Below are 17581 nucleotides of genomic sequence, written 5' to 3'. Positions count from 1 at the left end.
TGTTTACCATATAATAAAACAGTTATAGACTTTTAATTTCGGTGTACCCGTGATTATGCGGACCAGGTCAGAATGAGGTTCACCTCGGCCAAGGCCTCGGACAGTTCTCAATAACAGTTCTCGGTGAACCCCATCCTGACCAGGTCCGCATAATCACGGGTACACCTCATCAAAAGTCTATAATTGTATATTATTAACATTCATTAATTACTAATTAATTAATTCATATTATTATTATAAATTACTAATTAATTAAATTAATAATTTTATACCACAAATTTCACAGACATGATTGCGATGCGTCAAAGAAATCTGCAACTTCTTCTATTTCTTTGCATTTACGTAGAAAACCGAGAAAATCAAAAGAGCAAACAGGCCACTGCAACAAGTTGCGCTTCGGTTGTCTAAAAACCAGTGAAGACGGCAGCTTGAGACAGGCAGTTTTTTTTTTCCCCCCGTAAGGCGGAGGGGTGTCTCAATTCATAGGGCTAGAGACATACCCCTTCGCCTTACTTTTGTTTTAAAGGGGTAGGCATAGGGGCAGGGCCATGGGGAAGGGGATACAAAAGATAATTGAGATTGGGCCCACATGTGTTGCTGTTTGCAAAGCCACACTTGTGGGGGCACTTAGACAAATTTCACATGCAGCTCAACTGCTGACTGTTTTTGTGCTAATAGTACGAATTAGGGATGTGAATCTTACAACAACTCACGATTCAATTCGATTCCGATTCTTGGGGTGACGATTCGATTCAGAATCGATTTGCGATTGAAAGAACTCAGAGAAAGAGTTATATTACTTAAAAAATGTTTATGTTTAAGAAAATGCAGCTTTACAAGGTTAATCAAGTGATTCTAAAGATGTAAATTTACTTATCTGCTTTGCTCGTTTAGAGTTGGCTGGCAGTTTAGCGAACAGCTGGTCAGTAGTCGGCAGATACCGCTGCTCTGCTTCTTTTAGCTCCGGGTGATGGCATAGCATGTGGGCTTGCGGATTTGAAGTGTTTCCAAAGTACAGTAGTGTTCAGAATAATAGTAGTGCTATGTGACTAAAAAGATTAATCCAGGTTTTGAGTATATTTCTTATTGTTACATGGGAAACAAGGTACCAGTAGATTCAGCAGATTCTCACAAATCCAACAAGACCAAGCATTCATGATATGTACACTCTTAATGCTATGAAATTGGGCTATTAGTAAAAAAAAAGTAGAAAAGGGGGTGTTCACAATAATAGTAGTGTGGCATTCAGTCAGTGAGCTCGTCAATTTTGTGGAACAAACGGGTGTGAATCAGGTGTCCCCTATTTAAAGACGAAGCCAGCACCTGTTGAACATGCTTTTCTCTTTGAAAGCCTGAGGAAAATGGGACGTTCAAGACATTGTTCAGAAGAACAGCGTAGTTTGATTAAAAAGTTGATTGAAGAGGGGATAACTTATACGCAGGTGCAAAAAATTATAGACTGTTCATCTACAATGATCTCCAATGCTTTAAAATGGACACACAAAAAAAAAAAAAAACAGACGCATGGAAGAAAAGGGAAAACAACCATCAAAATGGATAGAAGAATAACCAGAATGGCAAAGGCTCACCCATTGATCATCTCCAGGATGATCAAAGACAGTCTGGCGTTACCTGTAAGTGCTGTGACAGTTAGAAGACGCCTGTGTGAAGCTAATTTATTTGCAAGAATCCCCCGCAAAGTCCCTCCGTTAAATAAAAGACGTGCAGAAGAGGTTACAATTTGCCAAAGAACACATCAACTGGCCTAAAGAGAAATGGAAGAATATTTTGTGGACTGATGAGAGTAAAATTGTTCTTTTTGGGTACAAGGGCCGCAGACAGTTTGTGAGACGACCCCCAAACTCTGAATTCAAGCCACACTTCACAGTGAAGACAGTGAAGCATGGTGGTGCAAGCATCATGATATGGGCATGTTTCTCCTACTATGCTGTTGGGCCTATATATCGCATACCAAGTATCATGGATCAGTTTGGATATGTCAAAATACTTGAAGAGGTCATGTTGCCTTATGCTGAAGAGGACATGCCCTTGAAATGGGTGTTTCAACAAGACAATGACCCCAAGCACACTAGTAAACGAGCAAAATCTTGGTTCCAAACCAACAAAATTAATGCCTCGCAGATGTGAAGAAATCATGAAAAATTGTGGTTATACAACTAAATACTAGTTTAGTGATTCACAGAATTGCTAAAAAAGCAGTTTGAACATAACAGTTTTGAGTTTGTAGCGTCAACAGCAGATGCTACTATTATTGTGAACACCCCCTTTCTACTTTTTTTTACTAATAGCTCAATTTCATAGCCTTAAGAGTGTGCATATCATGAATGCTTGGTCTTGTTGGATTTGTGAGAATCTACTGAATCTACTGGTACCTTGTTTCCCATGTAACAATAAGAAATATACTCAAAACCTGGATTAATCTTTTTAGTCACATAGCACTACTATTATTCTGAACACTACTGTACTTGACTTTCATTTTGCACATTTTGCACACTGTATAGGTCATGTCAAGCTCCTTCTTACGCAGCAAATAATAAAATCCAAAATGCGCCCAAACATTTGCCTTCAGCAAAAACGGTGCTGGCTGAATTAGCTCTTCATCCGCCATGCTAAGCTGCAGCTCACGAATGTTTTGAAGCACGCGGGGACGCTGTAGTATGGAGGCAGTTGCCTAACAAACAGTACACGCAGCAAATAACCAAGAAAAAGTTTTAAAAAAATGCTTTTTAAAAATCGATTCTTGGACATTTTGGATTGATTCAGAATCTTAATAAAAATTAATCGCGATTCGGACGTGAATCGATTTTTTCCGGCACCCCTACTACATTTTCTAAGTGCCAAGCGAGAGGCGTTAGATGTACATGCGTGTCACTTGGATTTTGGCCGACACCTGCCGCAAGAAGGATCAAATGGACTCTCACAGGGCACAGTCTGTCTTTCAGCCGCTGGTGTGAACAAACAGTTGTAGCAACACGTGTACGAAGTGTTGGAGGCAGCTACGATTTTACACATATTGCATACGATTCCTGCTTCATGCACAATTCGACCACATTCGTACTATGTGTGAAGGGGCCCTCAGTGTTGTTAGCTAATATATGTAGCTTCTCTAAAAAGTATTGCTGCTATTAATGTTCTGTTTTGGTGTCGTTCATCCTTGACCCAAAATACATAAGCACACCAATTGGCAAATGTCAGTTCTTCACTGTTTCTGCATGATAAAAAAAGCGTTCAAACGTGCGCACACACACACGCACAGCTGTTTGTCTTTTCTGCATTATGCACTAAGCAGGCACTTTTAATTTGAATTTAATTTGGTCAAATTGATGCCAATGTCTCACTGGACCAAGAACCATAATTTCAGTCTTATCAGAGTTTAAAAGCAGGAAATTGCTAGACATCCAGTTTTTCACTGATGCAAGGCAATCTTCAAAGGAATTTATGGGGATGAGATTACCAGCAGTTATCAGCATGTATAACTGAGTATCATCAGCATAGCAGTGAAAGGTAGTCCCAAAACGCCACAATATGTTCCCAAGGGGTGCTATGTAAAGGGAGAAAAGCAGGGGGCCTAAGACAAACCCCTGTAGAACTCCAGATTTCGTGTCACTAAGGTTAGAGGTAGTGTTATCGTATAAAACACAGTAAGAATGGCTGGTCAGGTATGATGTCAAACCATGCAAGGGCACTCCCAGTAATCCCAAAATGATTCTGCAGCCTATCGAGAAGAATATGATGATCCACAATATCTAACAGCACCAGAACCATAGTGGTGTCCTAATCCACTGCAAACAGAAGATCACTCACCACCTTTGTGAGAGCTGTCTCTGTGGAATATTTTCTAAAAGCAGACTGCAGTGGCTCAAAAAGATTATCTTTTATTATGCAACATGTGGAAACAGACTGCCAGTGCAACAAATGACACATAATAGTGAGAGTGGTTAAAACACTGATCCTTACCGAATTGTATCAAGTAGAATATCTATAAAAAAGGTGTAGCTCTCAGCAGGAATGTTGCCTTTGGCGAGAAATACTTTGTTATAGCTTCCCTCCATGAGATACTGAAAGGGCAGAGATGTGACAGAAAATAAACTAAGGTTAGCACATTGCACATTAACAACAAAGCCAGTTAGCCATCAGGGAAATCTTCAGGTAAGGTGATAACAAAAGTAATTTTAATGTCGAAAATAGTACTTTGTTCAGAAACTGCAGAACATAGCGATTTAATTAAATGTTTGAGATATCAAAGATTAAATGGTGCATTCAATGGTTAAAAAAAATCTCCATAGGTGCATCAGCCAAAAAATAAAAATCAACCATAATTTAATCAAAGAGCAACAGATTTGGACTATTCTGATGTTCACTGTTTAAACAACCAATGTAGCATCAAACCTGTAGGAATGAATGTAATAAATGAACATAGGTTTACCCTACCACTGTGTGTGAACTATAGTCAGCAATGCAGTCACAGGGTGAGAAGTGGGTATCTGCACTAGGGGTCAACCTATATGGATTTTTAAGAGCCGATACTGATTGCTGACAAGGTTTGGAGGCTGATACCGACATTTCAGGCTGATATTTGCCTGCAGTAAAATATGTCAAAAAGGTGCTAAAATTCACTATAACACACTCTTAATACATTTAAACATTCTTTAAATGTTTTGCAGCACATTTCATTCACAGAACCTTCCAACAGGACCTTCACACAAAAGTGCAACGAGCTACAAATAACACTGAAGTGAATAAATGAACAAATAATTAAACAGCCAACGCAGCTCCAATCTGCACACTGCTACCTTCTTCTACGCCAGACTGTGGGACAGCAGCCTTCAGCAATGACAGGATGAACCTGTGATATCTAACAAATCAAGTAGTGCTGCGGGGGGGACTTTGTTACAAACTAGAAAGCAGTAATTCATATTTTAAAAGTGTTGCTAACAGCCCCTCAGTACCTGAAGTCAGGGGGTATTTGCTCCATATGATGGGCCCTTTGAGAAGTGGAATACGAGTAAATTCAAGTAATTTATGATTTTTAATGTTTTGTAATTGACTGTAAGAACCACAACTTAAAGGAATTTAACTTAAATATGATGCTTATTTTATATTTCTGTTATATGTTATGCTATGCAAAAGTCATAAATAATGTTTGTTCGGCACTTTTTTAATTCTTTTTCCATTTAAAGTGCTTTAAAAATAAATTTATTACTGTTATTATTGTCCCTGACCTACTAAGACCTAATCAGTCAGGTGTGTACTGCAACTGTGTGAGCTGGCCTCTGCAGAATACAAAGCACACTCTGCAGTATAAACTTATATAAAATTGTGCAACAGAAAATCAAATTAGAAATTAACCATCACCTGCTCTAATGAAACTGGGTGTCTGATATATACGTTGGTCTGAATGTCTCGTGCACTCAGTCTTTCAAGTTCTGTGTGAAACTCAGATACACGATTCTGTGACAGTAGGAAGAGCAGATTCAGTCCAAGTAACTGGTGCATGTAGGCAGCTTCAGGTAGTTCATCCCTAAATAAGGAGGAAACAAAAGAGGTTGTGTAGAAAGCCCAGTGCTACATCTCACGGTACAAGTGCACATAAAACAAATAAATAAAATTACTTGTAGTCAAAGTAGTAACATTTGAGCTGAGCCATGTATCTCTCAAAGGATGGGATGTCTTTCTTCAGGATACTCCACAAAGCTCCAATTTCCAGGACGTTTCCTGAAAAAAAAAAAAATAGTATAAAACATGGATTTTGACTTGACAGATTGTTAGCTAGTTAAATACATGAATTGTTTTTCAGTTTAATAGGGATACCAGAACCTTATAGTAACAATGACAACTGTGGCAAGATCCTGTGATCAGTGCATAACTCAGATAATATGAAAACAAATAGCAGAATAAACTACAAATATTGCACAAACATTCAGAAGGTGGCAAATAAAGTAATCTACAGTCACCAGCTACACCTGCCACAAACAAAGTTGATGACGAAGTGCATCATTCTTGTTCATGTGTACACTTTCATCTTTGATTCATGGGAGTTACATGTTTGCTCACATTTGTGTAATTTGTTATTTAATCCTTTTGAAATTTAATGACTAAATAGTCAGGTGACACTCTACATCAAAAATATTGTTTGGATTATCTTTACGCAAATTCTACTGATTTTACAGTTATGCGTAATTCAAAGGCAAAAGGTAACTGCCTTGCTAACTGGCGGAATGTGACAGGAGCAGGGTGTACAAACACTTCATGTCAGTGTGTGTGTCCAGCGTTGAAATAACAGGATGAAACACATGAATAAATTTCAATTTATATAGCACCAAATCATGACAAAGCTGCCTCAAGGCGCTTCACACAAGTAAGGTCCAATCTTACCAACCACCTAGAGTAAGCAGACAGGTGACAGTGGTAAGGAAAAACTCCCTCTGTTGAAACCTCAAGCAGACCATTCTGAGAACTTGAAAACTGTCTACTCCATGCAGATTTACCACAGAGTGCCATACTGTTTGTATTTCTTCGAAATTGATATAAATAAAGTCCAAGACATATATATTCAGTAGCAGCTATACCATCAGAAACCCTCATCCACAACTACCACAAAAGACTCCAAGCTGTCACTGATGTTAAAGGGGGCAGTACACAGTATTAAGAACAGGAGTATGTAAACACATGAGTGGGAAAAAAAAAAGTTTTTGTGTTATCATTCATACTGTCTGAAAAATGCCCCCCCCCCCCCCCCCCCAAAAAAATCTGCCCGGGTATGTAAACTTTTGAGCACAACTGTGTGTGTGTGTGTTTTATATATATATATATATATATATATATATATATATATATATATATATATATATATATATATATATATCCACCAATACTCACGAGCTAAAATAAGCTGCTGCTTTGCGAGTGCTGACCCACCAGTAGGTAAAAAGTTTAGCTCCAGTAATGAAATCTGGAAAAACAAAATTGGCATTAGATTTTACAAAGACTGGCATACACACTTAACGCAAGGCATATCTGTTCTCATTATGTAACCTGACTATAAACAGGATTACATAAACAAGCAACACTGGTGTTTTAAGTCAATTAGGACTTATTCTCCGTTTGATTATATTCACAACTCCAACAAAAAATAAAGGGGGGGTTACAACATGGAAAAGCGCAATCGAACGGACATTCAAGGCTCAATTCAAAGTCGGAAAATTTGGGCAGGGTGTGTGAAGACCAAGGCTATCCATCTGATGTCACAGCAATTTGGCAGTCCTACGAGTCAATACCAGATCGCTGTATTATCAAAGCTATAAAATGTTCGGTACACATACAGTTCCCATATTTTCAATATATCAGCGCTGGATGTGGTGAACAGTTAGTCCGCTGCTTCAGCAGCAGTTTCGAGTTGGAAAAACAGTTCACTGTGTAATCTCACTGTGTCTCAAAGTGAGGTGACAAAGTAACAAATAATCACAGCACATCTGCAGTGAGTTTTGCAAACATATTAGTGCTTTGTTTACTTTCAAAGTCTGTGCGCATCATCTGGTTGTGTTACCTATAGTAGCTAAAATCGGAAGCACACCAGCAGTGAGTTTAAAAAAATAAAATAAACTAACACATTGTTTTTGGGGTTTTTTTTTGTTTTTTTATTGATGAGCCATATAAAATATGTTGACTTAATTGAACTTTTCGGCATAACTAAAGTGGGCTGTGAAGCAATATCTTTTTTAAAGCAATGTCTATGCTAGGTCATAACTGGGTCTGACTGGAGTTCTACCTTTAAAATTGGGCCCATTAGGGTAAGGGAAGCTATAAATATGAAAATGATTAAGGATATTGGGGTTACTAATCTTATCAAACAAACATATAGATTGTTATGTCAATTTGGGATAGGGTAAAAGCAAAGAAAGGGGAAAATGTGCAAAAGAAAATACTAATATAGCAAACATTAAGCAGCAGGATTTCAGTTTTAAAAAGCTGGGTTACACACCAATACCACACTACAATTTAGGTATGCTTTAGAATAAAATTTATACAAGAGGTACAGTCACTTGCCCATTTCCGGATCATTGCCAGTTCCGGATCACTGCTGTAGTATTTGCGCCGCTGTTTTTGTAATCAGCGCGAATAAGCTAATACTTGGTACCAATGAAAAGACTGATGTTTTGTCTACAAACAACCACAAGCTCGACCGGATCCAGACATCCTTATGATCAGCAGAGGAATCAAAACATCCGGTGTCGGTGGTGTGCGCGCGTTTTCTGACTCACTCATTCCTGCAAGTGTGAAAGTGATGATCTCTATTAAGTAGCAAAGGTGAGTTAGCCATTCGGCATCATTGGTTCTAGAGTGGGAAAATACTTACTTACTTGGGTAGAAAATGGCAGTGTGTTATGTCTTGCTATTTAATTGCTGCACGCATTTATCTCTGATGCGAAAATTTGCCGGTTGTGGAACACTGAAGCAGCAGCCCTGTATCAGTACTTGTGAGCCATGTGTACTTTGGGGGTCATCTCAACATCACGAATGGACATGAATGTGGGGGCTTTTACTTTTTACTTCGGGAGAAATCTCACCTCCAAACATTTAAAACCCTCCTTTGCTCTCCATCTCTAACAATATAAGGTGCAAAATGATAGCAAGTTGGGGCATCTTGTGCTATCCTGACCCACTTCATTGAGTTAAAAGCTAATTACCACAGATTTTATTTTATCTTCATTTATTAAGGAATGCCACCCAAGTTGAGTAAAAACTTCATTTTTTGCTTGTAAAAATGTATAACAGTGCCTTTTGAAACTAAGTAAATTCTCATTTAATAAGTATAATTTATATCATTTTGTGTTCAAAACACATTCTCGGGGACAATGTGTATCATTCTGCATTAGAAAGGCTCCAGCCAGATGCCAGGAATGCCCCCAAAGTGACACAGAGTGTCGTGATCCAGAACCGGGCAAAGTGATCCATTTCCAGCAAATATTTGCACCACACATAATGTGGCTTCACACTTTAAGTTTTAGGGCTACCCCATCCTGACTTCTTCAGCTAGATAACATCCAAATACCCAATACAACAATACTCAATAAGGGATATTCAGTTGCATTATGACTCTGTACAGCGGGACTTTCAAAAAGTGATCCAGAACTGGGCAACTGACTGTATTACGCACATAAATATATCCATATTATGATACATTTTGAGTATCAGACATCAACTGATACGTATCATATAGAGTTTTGAGAAACGACATAAGACTAGGATTGCACATAGTAAACAAAATGACTGTTTTGTTAATTTTTACTTGTATGTTTTGTTTGGTTTATGAAGTGTAAATCTGTCTGTCTGATCCTGACGTAGAGTTTCAAACGGGTGCCGATTTATTTCTTCTTGTTCAGCTCAATGAACATCATAAACATCACACGCACCGTGAAAACTACAGAAAACAAATAGTTCACACAGAAATGTTTCAAATATTAATCATACATTAATGAAATATGCTCTTAAACAATTATAACAAAAATGAAACACAAAACACTACCAAATGAAACCAAAAGTAGGACTAAATATAAAACATTGGCATAAAATAACCAAAAGGGGACGCTTAAAAACAGAAGGCTCCTTATAAATAATGTTTATACACAGCTTTAGCATTACTAGCCTAATTAGCAAGCTCTGCTAACAGCGCTAACGAGGTTGTCTTTCTTAAAACTACTCTTGGTTCAATTAACAACAACATCGTATAAACACAGATCTGTAACATTACCTTAAGTCTGCTCAAAATTTCTCCACATTTGTTGAGATTAGGGTTTTTCTTGTTCCACTCGATTTTGAGAGTCTCATACAAACCCGCAGTCTCTTTCAACGCCATGGTGATTCTGCAAAATGTACGACACCGGCCGCCGCAATACGGTAAACGTCGTAAAAAAAAAGAAAAGAAAAGAAAAAATGAGACTCTCCAACGACTTTCCGGGCCATTATTTCATCCCAAAACAAAAACCATTCGCCAAATTCTGTTTTTCCATCAACAGTGTAGACCTTAACTTATATTAATAAAAAGTTCAGCCTTCACCGGCGGTCAAATCAATTAATAACTAAAGTGAGAATCAGCGCCTGAAAAGTCCACTGGCTGGGTTTACAAAAGGTTCGAAACCTGTGACAAGAAGCACGGGGAAAAATTAAAATCAACAGAAAAAAAGATTAATAATAAGCAAAACAGATCACAGTGTAAAAAGGTGGTTTGGTGAGGTTTTCCACTTACGTGAATAAATAACAATAACAAGAATAGCATTATTATTTTTTTTAAATATATATTTACTTTTACACCTTTGCACTACGGGAGTTGTCTTTTAATTTAGTTGTACCTTGTGTATAATGACAATAAAAAGCATTCTATTCTATTCTATCATTATAGTGCTGTAATCCGCCAAGAAAACCCCACGTGACCACTCATCCAGAGTTGCCAAGTCTGCTTTTAAAAGGGTAAACCATCCATTCATCCATTTTCTTTACCCGTAATAAGGTAAACCATTTTAAAAAGATATATTGCTATCATATAGCAATATATTGTTACATGATATGAACAAAATCAAGTATGCCATACGTATAGCAGTTGGATATGGCTCTAAAGTATTAAATTAGAAATAAGTGGCTATTATTTGCTCCTCCTTCCTGCTGCTGTCCTTTTTTTCCTTTCCCAGTGAGAGCACAGTAATCTTCGTTGGCGTTTGTTGATTTATGTTGTAAAATAAATTGTCCTTTTGCTTTTCAAGCTCCAGTTTCCAGTTTCCTATTTGAAGTTGCTGTTGCTTATTTGTCTCACAGTACCTGGCAACTGGTTTCCCTCCCAGAGTCCCACTGACGATCAAGATGGCGGCAGTGAGTAGTGAACGCTGGCTTAACGAATTACCGAACCATGATATTTTCAAAAAGTTGCGGCAGAATTTGGATTCAGAGGCGAATGGGAAAGGAGGAGGTGTCGCTAAAAACCTAACTTTTTGTTTGGACGGGGACTTTTTCGTGTGGGACGACGCGGAGCGCGTGTTCTACACGACTAACTTGCGGCGGCTGAACTCTGAGGAGGAGCGGGAGGATGAGGTGCGGGAAGGCGGCCGGAGCTTCCAGACGTTGCTGTGCGTTAACCCGCCTCGGTTCGAGGTCTATCACGTGTTGCTGAGCCCCGCGTGCCAGCACGTGGCGCTCGTGGGGCGGCGCGGCGCCTCGGTACTGGAGCTGCCGCAGCGCTGGGGCAAGAAGTCCGAGTTCGAAGGCGGACGGAGAGAAATAAACTGCAGGATCGTCCCCGTGGCCGAGCGCTTCTTCATCAGCTCCCCCTCCATCAGTCTGCGCCAAGCCGCCTGGTACCCCAGTGGCACAGGGGAACCCCGCTTGGTGCTGCTCACTTCCGACAACACCATCAGGTTTTACGGCCTGAATTCGCCCCAGACTCCAGCACAAGTCTTGCCCCTCTTGCAGTCGGAGGAGGAGGTCCCCATCCATCCTCCGGTTCACTCCTATGCAACATCTCTCGGAGAGATAGCTGTGGCGTTTGACTTTGGGCCGGTTTCATCCACGCCCCGTAAGTTTGCAGCCCAGAGCTCCAAAGAGCAGCCAGTCTACCCTTTGTATATCCTCTATGAGAACGGTGAGACCTACCTGAGCTACACCAGCCAGGCCAATGGTCTGAGTCTGAGCAAACCCGTCGGACCCCTGCCTATGTTCCCTGCAGCAGAGGATAACTACGGCTATGATGCCTGTGCCATCATCTGTCTGGCTTGTGTGCCGAGTATCCTGGTAATCGCCACTGAAACGGGCACACTTTATCACTGCGTGGTGCTGGAGGAAGAGGAGGAGACGGCGGCGGTGGAAAAGTGGAGCCAAGCTGCTGAACCGGTACCGGCTCTGTATGTACTGGAATGTGTTGAGCTGGAGCTCACCCTCAAAGTGGCTGCAGGAGAGGATGAGGAGCCTCAAGAACTGGATTTCACCTGCCCGATCAGACTGCACAGAGACTCCCTGTGCCCACACAGGTACCACTGCTCTCACGAGGCGGGGGTGCACAGCGTGGGTCTCAATTGGGTCAGCAAGCTACAGGCGTTCCTCACATCAGGAGATGAGGATAAAGACAGCCTACAGCAGCTGGCAGCAGAGAAGCACTGCATTGTGGAGCACATTATCTGCACCAGGCCACTGCTGACCAGCCGGGCGGCACCGGTGCGTGGCTTTTTGATCATGTCAGAGCTTTCTCTGGGCATCACCATGATCTGCATCACTGACAGCTACGAGTGCATCCTGTTGCCGCTACTAAGCTCCATTCGCCCGTACTCCCCTCCTCTGTTCTGTAACCAGCCAGATGGAGGTGCAGTGGGCTCCCCTCTGCGGGGGCTGGCTAACAACACCTTCGAGCAACACGTCCGCAACATCCTGTCACGCAGCTCCACCAATCCTCTAGTACTCCGCTCCGGGGACAAGGACGCCTCACCACCCCCGTCAGAGTGTCTGCAGCTCCTCAGCAGAGCCACGCAGGTCTTCAGGGAGGAGTACATAATCAAACAGGATCTGGCCCATGAAGAGATGAAGAGGAGAGTCAAGCTTCTGATGGGCCAGAAGACCAAGCAGATGGAGGAGCTGGCTCTGTGCATAGAGGAACGAAAGAGTCTGAGAGACACGGCTGAAAGGCTGGCCGATAAATACGAGGACGCCAAGTATCGGCAGGAAGCCATCATGAGCATGATTAAAAAAGTGCTGGGCAGCCTGCAGGGACAGCTGCCTGTGCTGTCAGAAAGCGAGAAGGACATGAAGAAGGAGCTGCAGGCCATCAGCGAGCAGCTCAAACATCTAGACAACTGCATCAGGCAGGTGCACATGAAGATGGACTACCAGAAGGCACAGGTGGATAAGGACAGTCCTTCAGACGCTGCACCAGTAATGGTCAATGCCCACCACAAGAGGGCGATACGGGACATCCTCAGACAGCAGGGACAGGAAATAGGAGACATGATGAAACAGATCAAAGACATCAAGAATCATTTCAGCTTCTGAACGCTGCATTTCAGTTTCAAAAAGTTTCCGTATGACATAACTATTTGAGGGAAATAATCAACTTTTTTTAAGAGTTCACATGTGCCTGCATCTGATGTTGAACAGTGTGTTAAAAGGGCTGCTTAGGTATAAGACAAAATACTGCATGTGAAGTGGGTGTTTGAAATGTCACATATTTCACATACATCAAGATAATATTACCTGTCATACTGTTTTTTTTTTGTTTTTTTTTTAAGATTGGTAAGATATTTGCCATCAGTTCTTACATGATATTGTTTCCATGTTTGTTTTTTATGTATATATTTCTAATGTTAAGATTTGTGTTTGCATTATCTGGCTGAAATATCTCATGTATTGGGATTTAAGATGTTATTATTGTTCAAAGTGGATTGTTCACATATTTGGATATACATAAAATAAAATTTAACGTGATTTGTGAAGGTTAGTGCAGTTACAACTTTTAAAATCTTGGTTACCAGTTAAAACTAGGATTGTATATGGTTTTTAATTATTGACAGATATTAGTGTGTAAAATATAATGAAAAGTGGTCACCTCCATCACTATCATCCTCAAATTGTTCTGAACAACAAACCATAGTATGAAATACACTTTTTTATGGTATAACACAATTTAACCAGATTAAAGTCCCTTTTAGACATTTTGTTGCTGCTTCAGGGGTCTCATGTTTAAAACATCTGTATGCACAAAAACAGTGCAGTCTTTTTTCCCCCCAAACATGAATTTTAATTTGTAAAAGCATGTACAGTTAGAATGTATGCACCTCATACTTTCTGCAGACCAGACTAACAAAAAAGAAAAAATAAATAAATGAATGCAGAGTAGCAGCCAGTGTCAGAGCTTACATTTCTTATCTGTTCATGAATATAATATAAACGATAATGTAAAATTATACATTTATGGTCCACAAATGGCAATGTACACAACTGAGGGTGTACGACATTTCATCAGCCCTCTCATGTTACTTTTGGTTTAATAAATTTTTCTTTTTTCATTGATTATTGGTGCAGTGGTCACAGCTGTGCATCAAATTAAATGTATTTTTCTCCACCTCTGAGGACTTTCGCAATTTCCCATATGGTATAGTTTTGTTGCTTCTGCTTTTTCTTATCCCCTGGTATGAAATATGGGGGGTCGTGTAGTGAAAAGCATGTCCCTCTGTCTGTCCATTTTTGCTTGTTAGCCTCATATCTCAAGAACCAGTTGACCACTTGCCTTCATATTTAACATAAGAGTGTACTTTGGTGATTCTGCCTTCGCCAGTCGATTACTTCAACTTTGGGGTCGATGTCAAGGTCACAGTGATATATTCAAGGTATTGTCATAGCATAAGGGAGTACTTGCGTGATATGTCATCTGTTGACTCCTGTTACAGTGGAGCTGACATTTGAGTGACACTAATAGGATGTACATGCAAATGAGTTTCTGAGGTTTGTCCATGTACAATTTCATCATCACTGATATTTATAAAAGATCCATGTGTGGATATGGCTTTATAACTGTCAAAATCAATGTGTGCATGTTTCTGCCTTTGTGCAGGTACAGTTTTAGTTGTGATTCTACATGGAATTACACAAAGCCCCGGGTGTCTTTTAAAGCTCAGCTAAAATAAACCAGGTTTATAAATGTGTTCAGCAGAAATTAAAAGTACTTTAAAAGGTGCACTTGGGATTTCATGTACAATATTTAATGAACATAAATGACCATTTAATATTTTTAGGTTGGTGTACATCACAAGAAATCACATTTCCGTCGCTTACATCCCGTCAGTCTTGTATTCATTCTCTTTGTCATCTGTTACAGACTTGTGATCTGGACACCAAATATAAGTACCACTTTATCTTCTCTGTTTAGTGCAGCAGATAGGCAAAATGATTGTGCATTTTGTGACTAAAGCATGACATTTGGGAGACATATTCTAAATGAATTAATACTTATTTTCAGATGTGGAGGTATTCTGGAGCTGACCTCTTATGACCTACAGGGGTAAATGAAGAATTACACAGGGGTCAAAATTTTTTAAAGGTTCCAATCATATTGAAAAAGCAGACCATATTTGTTTGATCATAACAATTCCAAAAAGGTATAGTTTAGACTATCCTTGACTAAATGTTGTGGAGTTAGAGTTTAAAAACCAAAAATGATGACAAACATCAATTTCAGTTTGTACAGGGGTCAAAAGTTCAAGTTGCACCAAGTGAGGCAATGGCATGGAGAAGGGAGCCTACTTATAAACAGCGGCAGCACTTTTGGAACAAGTAAAAATGTCATTTCTATTTGTGATTATTTTTATGAAAGTTATTTTCAATACCCGCTTACTCCAATTAAGGGTCACAGGGGGCTGGAATATATCCCAGGAGTCACAGAGCGTGAGGCGGGGTACACCCTGGACAGGAAGCCAGTCTGTTGCAGGGCCACATATGGACAGACACACACACTACGGACAATTTAAAGTTTCCAATCCACCTAACCTGCATGTCTTTGGATGTGGGAGGAAGCCGGAGCACCTGGAGGGAATCTACACAAACAGGGAGAGAACATGTAAAAGCCACAGGTGGGAATCGATTCCATGACCTTCTTGCTGTGAGGCAACGGTGCTAACCACTAATCCACCGTGCTGCCCATTTTTCTGAAACCCAGTGGCTAAATTAATTATTTTAACTTTAAATCTAAAAAACAAAGTTTGCTACCAGTTACATTATAGTGATTTCATGATTTTTGCAATAACGTCTTTTAAATAATCATGGATTTTGAAGTGTTTTAAAATAAAAGTCTGGTGTGTCCTGAAGCAGCCAATCCTTAATTTTGGAAGTAGAAGGGCAGTGAGAAAGCAAAGAGCTGCCAAGAGACCTTTATGACCTCATAAGGTGAGAATGTAAAAGACAATAAAGGGGAAAATAATTTGACCAAAGATGGTCTCCCAACAAATCTTTGTCGAAGGTGTTGGGTCAGACCCCTGAAAGTTGGTGTGTCACTCATGACCACCTCAAGTGGCAAAACTTAACCATGAAGAATTTACTCGCTATATATATCCCAAAACAATATTTATGTATGATAGCCATCTCACAGAGGCAGCTGGAGCCAGGAAAGGGTCAGTGAAGAATTGCCCAGGGGTCAACATTTAAAAATTCTCCAATTATATTGAAAAAGGAAGTCAGACCCTTCCGCTTCTCTCTTTTTTTCCACTCAGGTCACCACAGCGTATCCGAGGTGGATCTGCATTTGATTTATAGCACAAGTTGTGCTCCAGATGCCCTTCCTCCTGACACAACTCCATATTACATGGAGAATAGGCAGAGGTGGCCTCGAATCAGGAACCTTCTGTTCTGGAAACAAGCACACTTGGCCACCATCCATAATCATGTTGGAAAACATGTGATTTTATTGAACATAAAGATTCCAAAAAGGTATAGTTTGGACTATCTATGACAGAATGTTTTGGAGTTATGGGATAAAAACTGCAAAAAATGTCAACAAAGGTCAATTTCAGTTTTTACAGGGGTTAAAAGTTACTCCAATTTTGGTAAAACGTGATGTAAATTATTGAGTTTTTTTTTTTTTATTAAGAAAATTATTGGTTGAATAAATAGTTCCTCTACCATGCTTAGTTGTCACTTTATGGGTAACATATGTCTTATGAAATCCACTGGTGACAAATGTCAGTTTCAGTTTGTATAGGGGTCAAAAGATAAAGTTGCATCAATTTTTGTAAAATGTGATGCAAATTACTGGTTGAGTTAATAGGGTTTTAAAAAGGAATAGTTTGCACCATGTGTCATACTTAGTTGTCACGTTACAGGATGACATCTGTCACATGCCATAGAATCCAGGGGACGTCGACATTGTTTGACATTTACTTTGCCTTTAATTTGCACCACGTTTCACCAAAATTGGGGCAGTTTTAACTTTTGACTCCTGTACAAACTGAAATTGACCTTTGTCACCATTCTTGCTGTTTTTATCCCATAACTCCAGAACATTCAGTCATAGATCATCCAAACTATACCTTTTTGCAGTCTTTGTGACCAGATACATAATGTGGTATAGCTTTCAATATGATTGGAGCATTTTTAGATTTTGACCCCTGTGTAATTCATTGACTCCTACCTGGCCGCCATATTGGATTTTCAAGTGGCCAGCACTTTTTTCTCAAACACTGATTTATGAAGAACATTCATGCCAAATTTGATGCTTGCATCACCAAGTGAAGGATTGTTTCAGTTATCTGCTGCACTAAACACTCAAAATTGTAAAATATTACTGGATTATTATTCATTATGTTATTTGGATATTATATCCTAATTATCAATGGAATATTATTAATACACAACATCATTACTTGATAATACCTCTTCATATTTTCTTTTATGAAATGATTAATGATTATGGGGAGGAGATAAAAGTAACAATATAGCAGTATCCACTGCTGTGATATACATTACCTCTAAGTTTACCGTTTAAATAGCCATATGCCGGCATAAAGGCTGCATGACCAGTAATGCTACGTAGTCATTT

The 17581-nt window shown here is 39.7% G+C and overlaps 2 protein-coding genes across 2 annotated transcripts in view; one reads left to right on the top strand and one right to left on the bottom strand.

The window, feature by feature from the left end:
* psmd8 (proteasome 26S subunit, non-ATPase 8) overlaps positions 1–9926 on the bottom strand; it is a 34168-nt gene extending 24242 nt beyond the window's left edge. Inside the window, exons 1-5 of the mRNA XM_034168517.1 lie at positions 9773–9926; positions 6901–6973; positions 5634–5736; positions 5377–5542; positions 3979–4079 (exon numbers count right to left, since the gene is read on the bottom strand). Coding sequence (XP_034024408.1) covers positions 3979–4079; positions 5377–5542; positions 5634–5736; positions 6901–6973; positions 9773–9877 — 548 coding nt within the window. The 5' untranslated portion in view covers positions 9878–9926. The remainder of the gene's footprint in view (positions 1–3978; positions 4080–5376; positions 5543–5633; positions 5737–6900; positions 6974–9772) is intronic.
* A 943-nt stretch (positions 9927–10869) lies between these two features.
* On the top strand, positions 10870–13098 carry nup88 (nucleoporin 88). Its single transcript, XM_034168510.1, has one exon. It carries the CDS (start codon positions 10876–10878, stop codon positions 13045–13047), a length of 2172 nt encoding a protein of 723 aa, XP_034024401.1. The 5' UTR covers positions 10870–10875; the 3' UTR covers positions 13048–13098.
* The last annotated feature ends 4483 nt before the right edge of the window (positions 13099–17581 follow it).

The sequence above is a fragment of the Thalassophryne amazonica genome, chromosome 4 (genome assembly GCF_902500255.1).
Source record: "Thalassophryne amazonica chromosome 4, fThaAma1.1, whole genome shotgun sequence".
Taxonomy (NCBI): Eukaryota; Metazoa; Chordata; class Actinopteri; order Batrachoidiformes; family Batrachoididae; genus Thalassophryne; species Thalassophryne amazonica.
Note: the sequence above shows the minus strand (reverse complement) of the source record. Positions and strands in the feature narration are given on the sequence as shown.

Bases quoted from the DNA above. Each gene is read 5' to 3' on its own strand.
- nup88 (XM_034168510.1), top strand. From the start codon at position 10,876: ATGGCGGCAGTGAGTAGTGAACGCTGGCTTAACGAATTACCGAACCAT.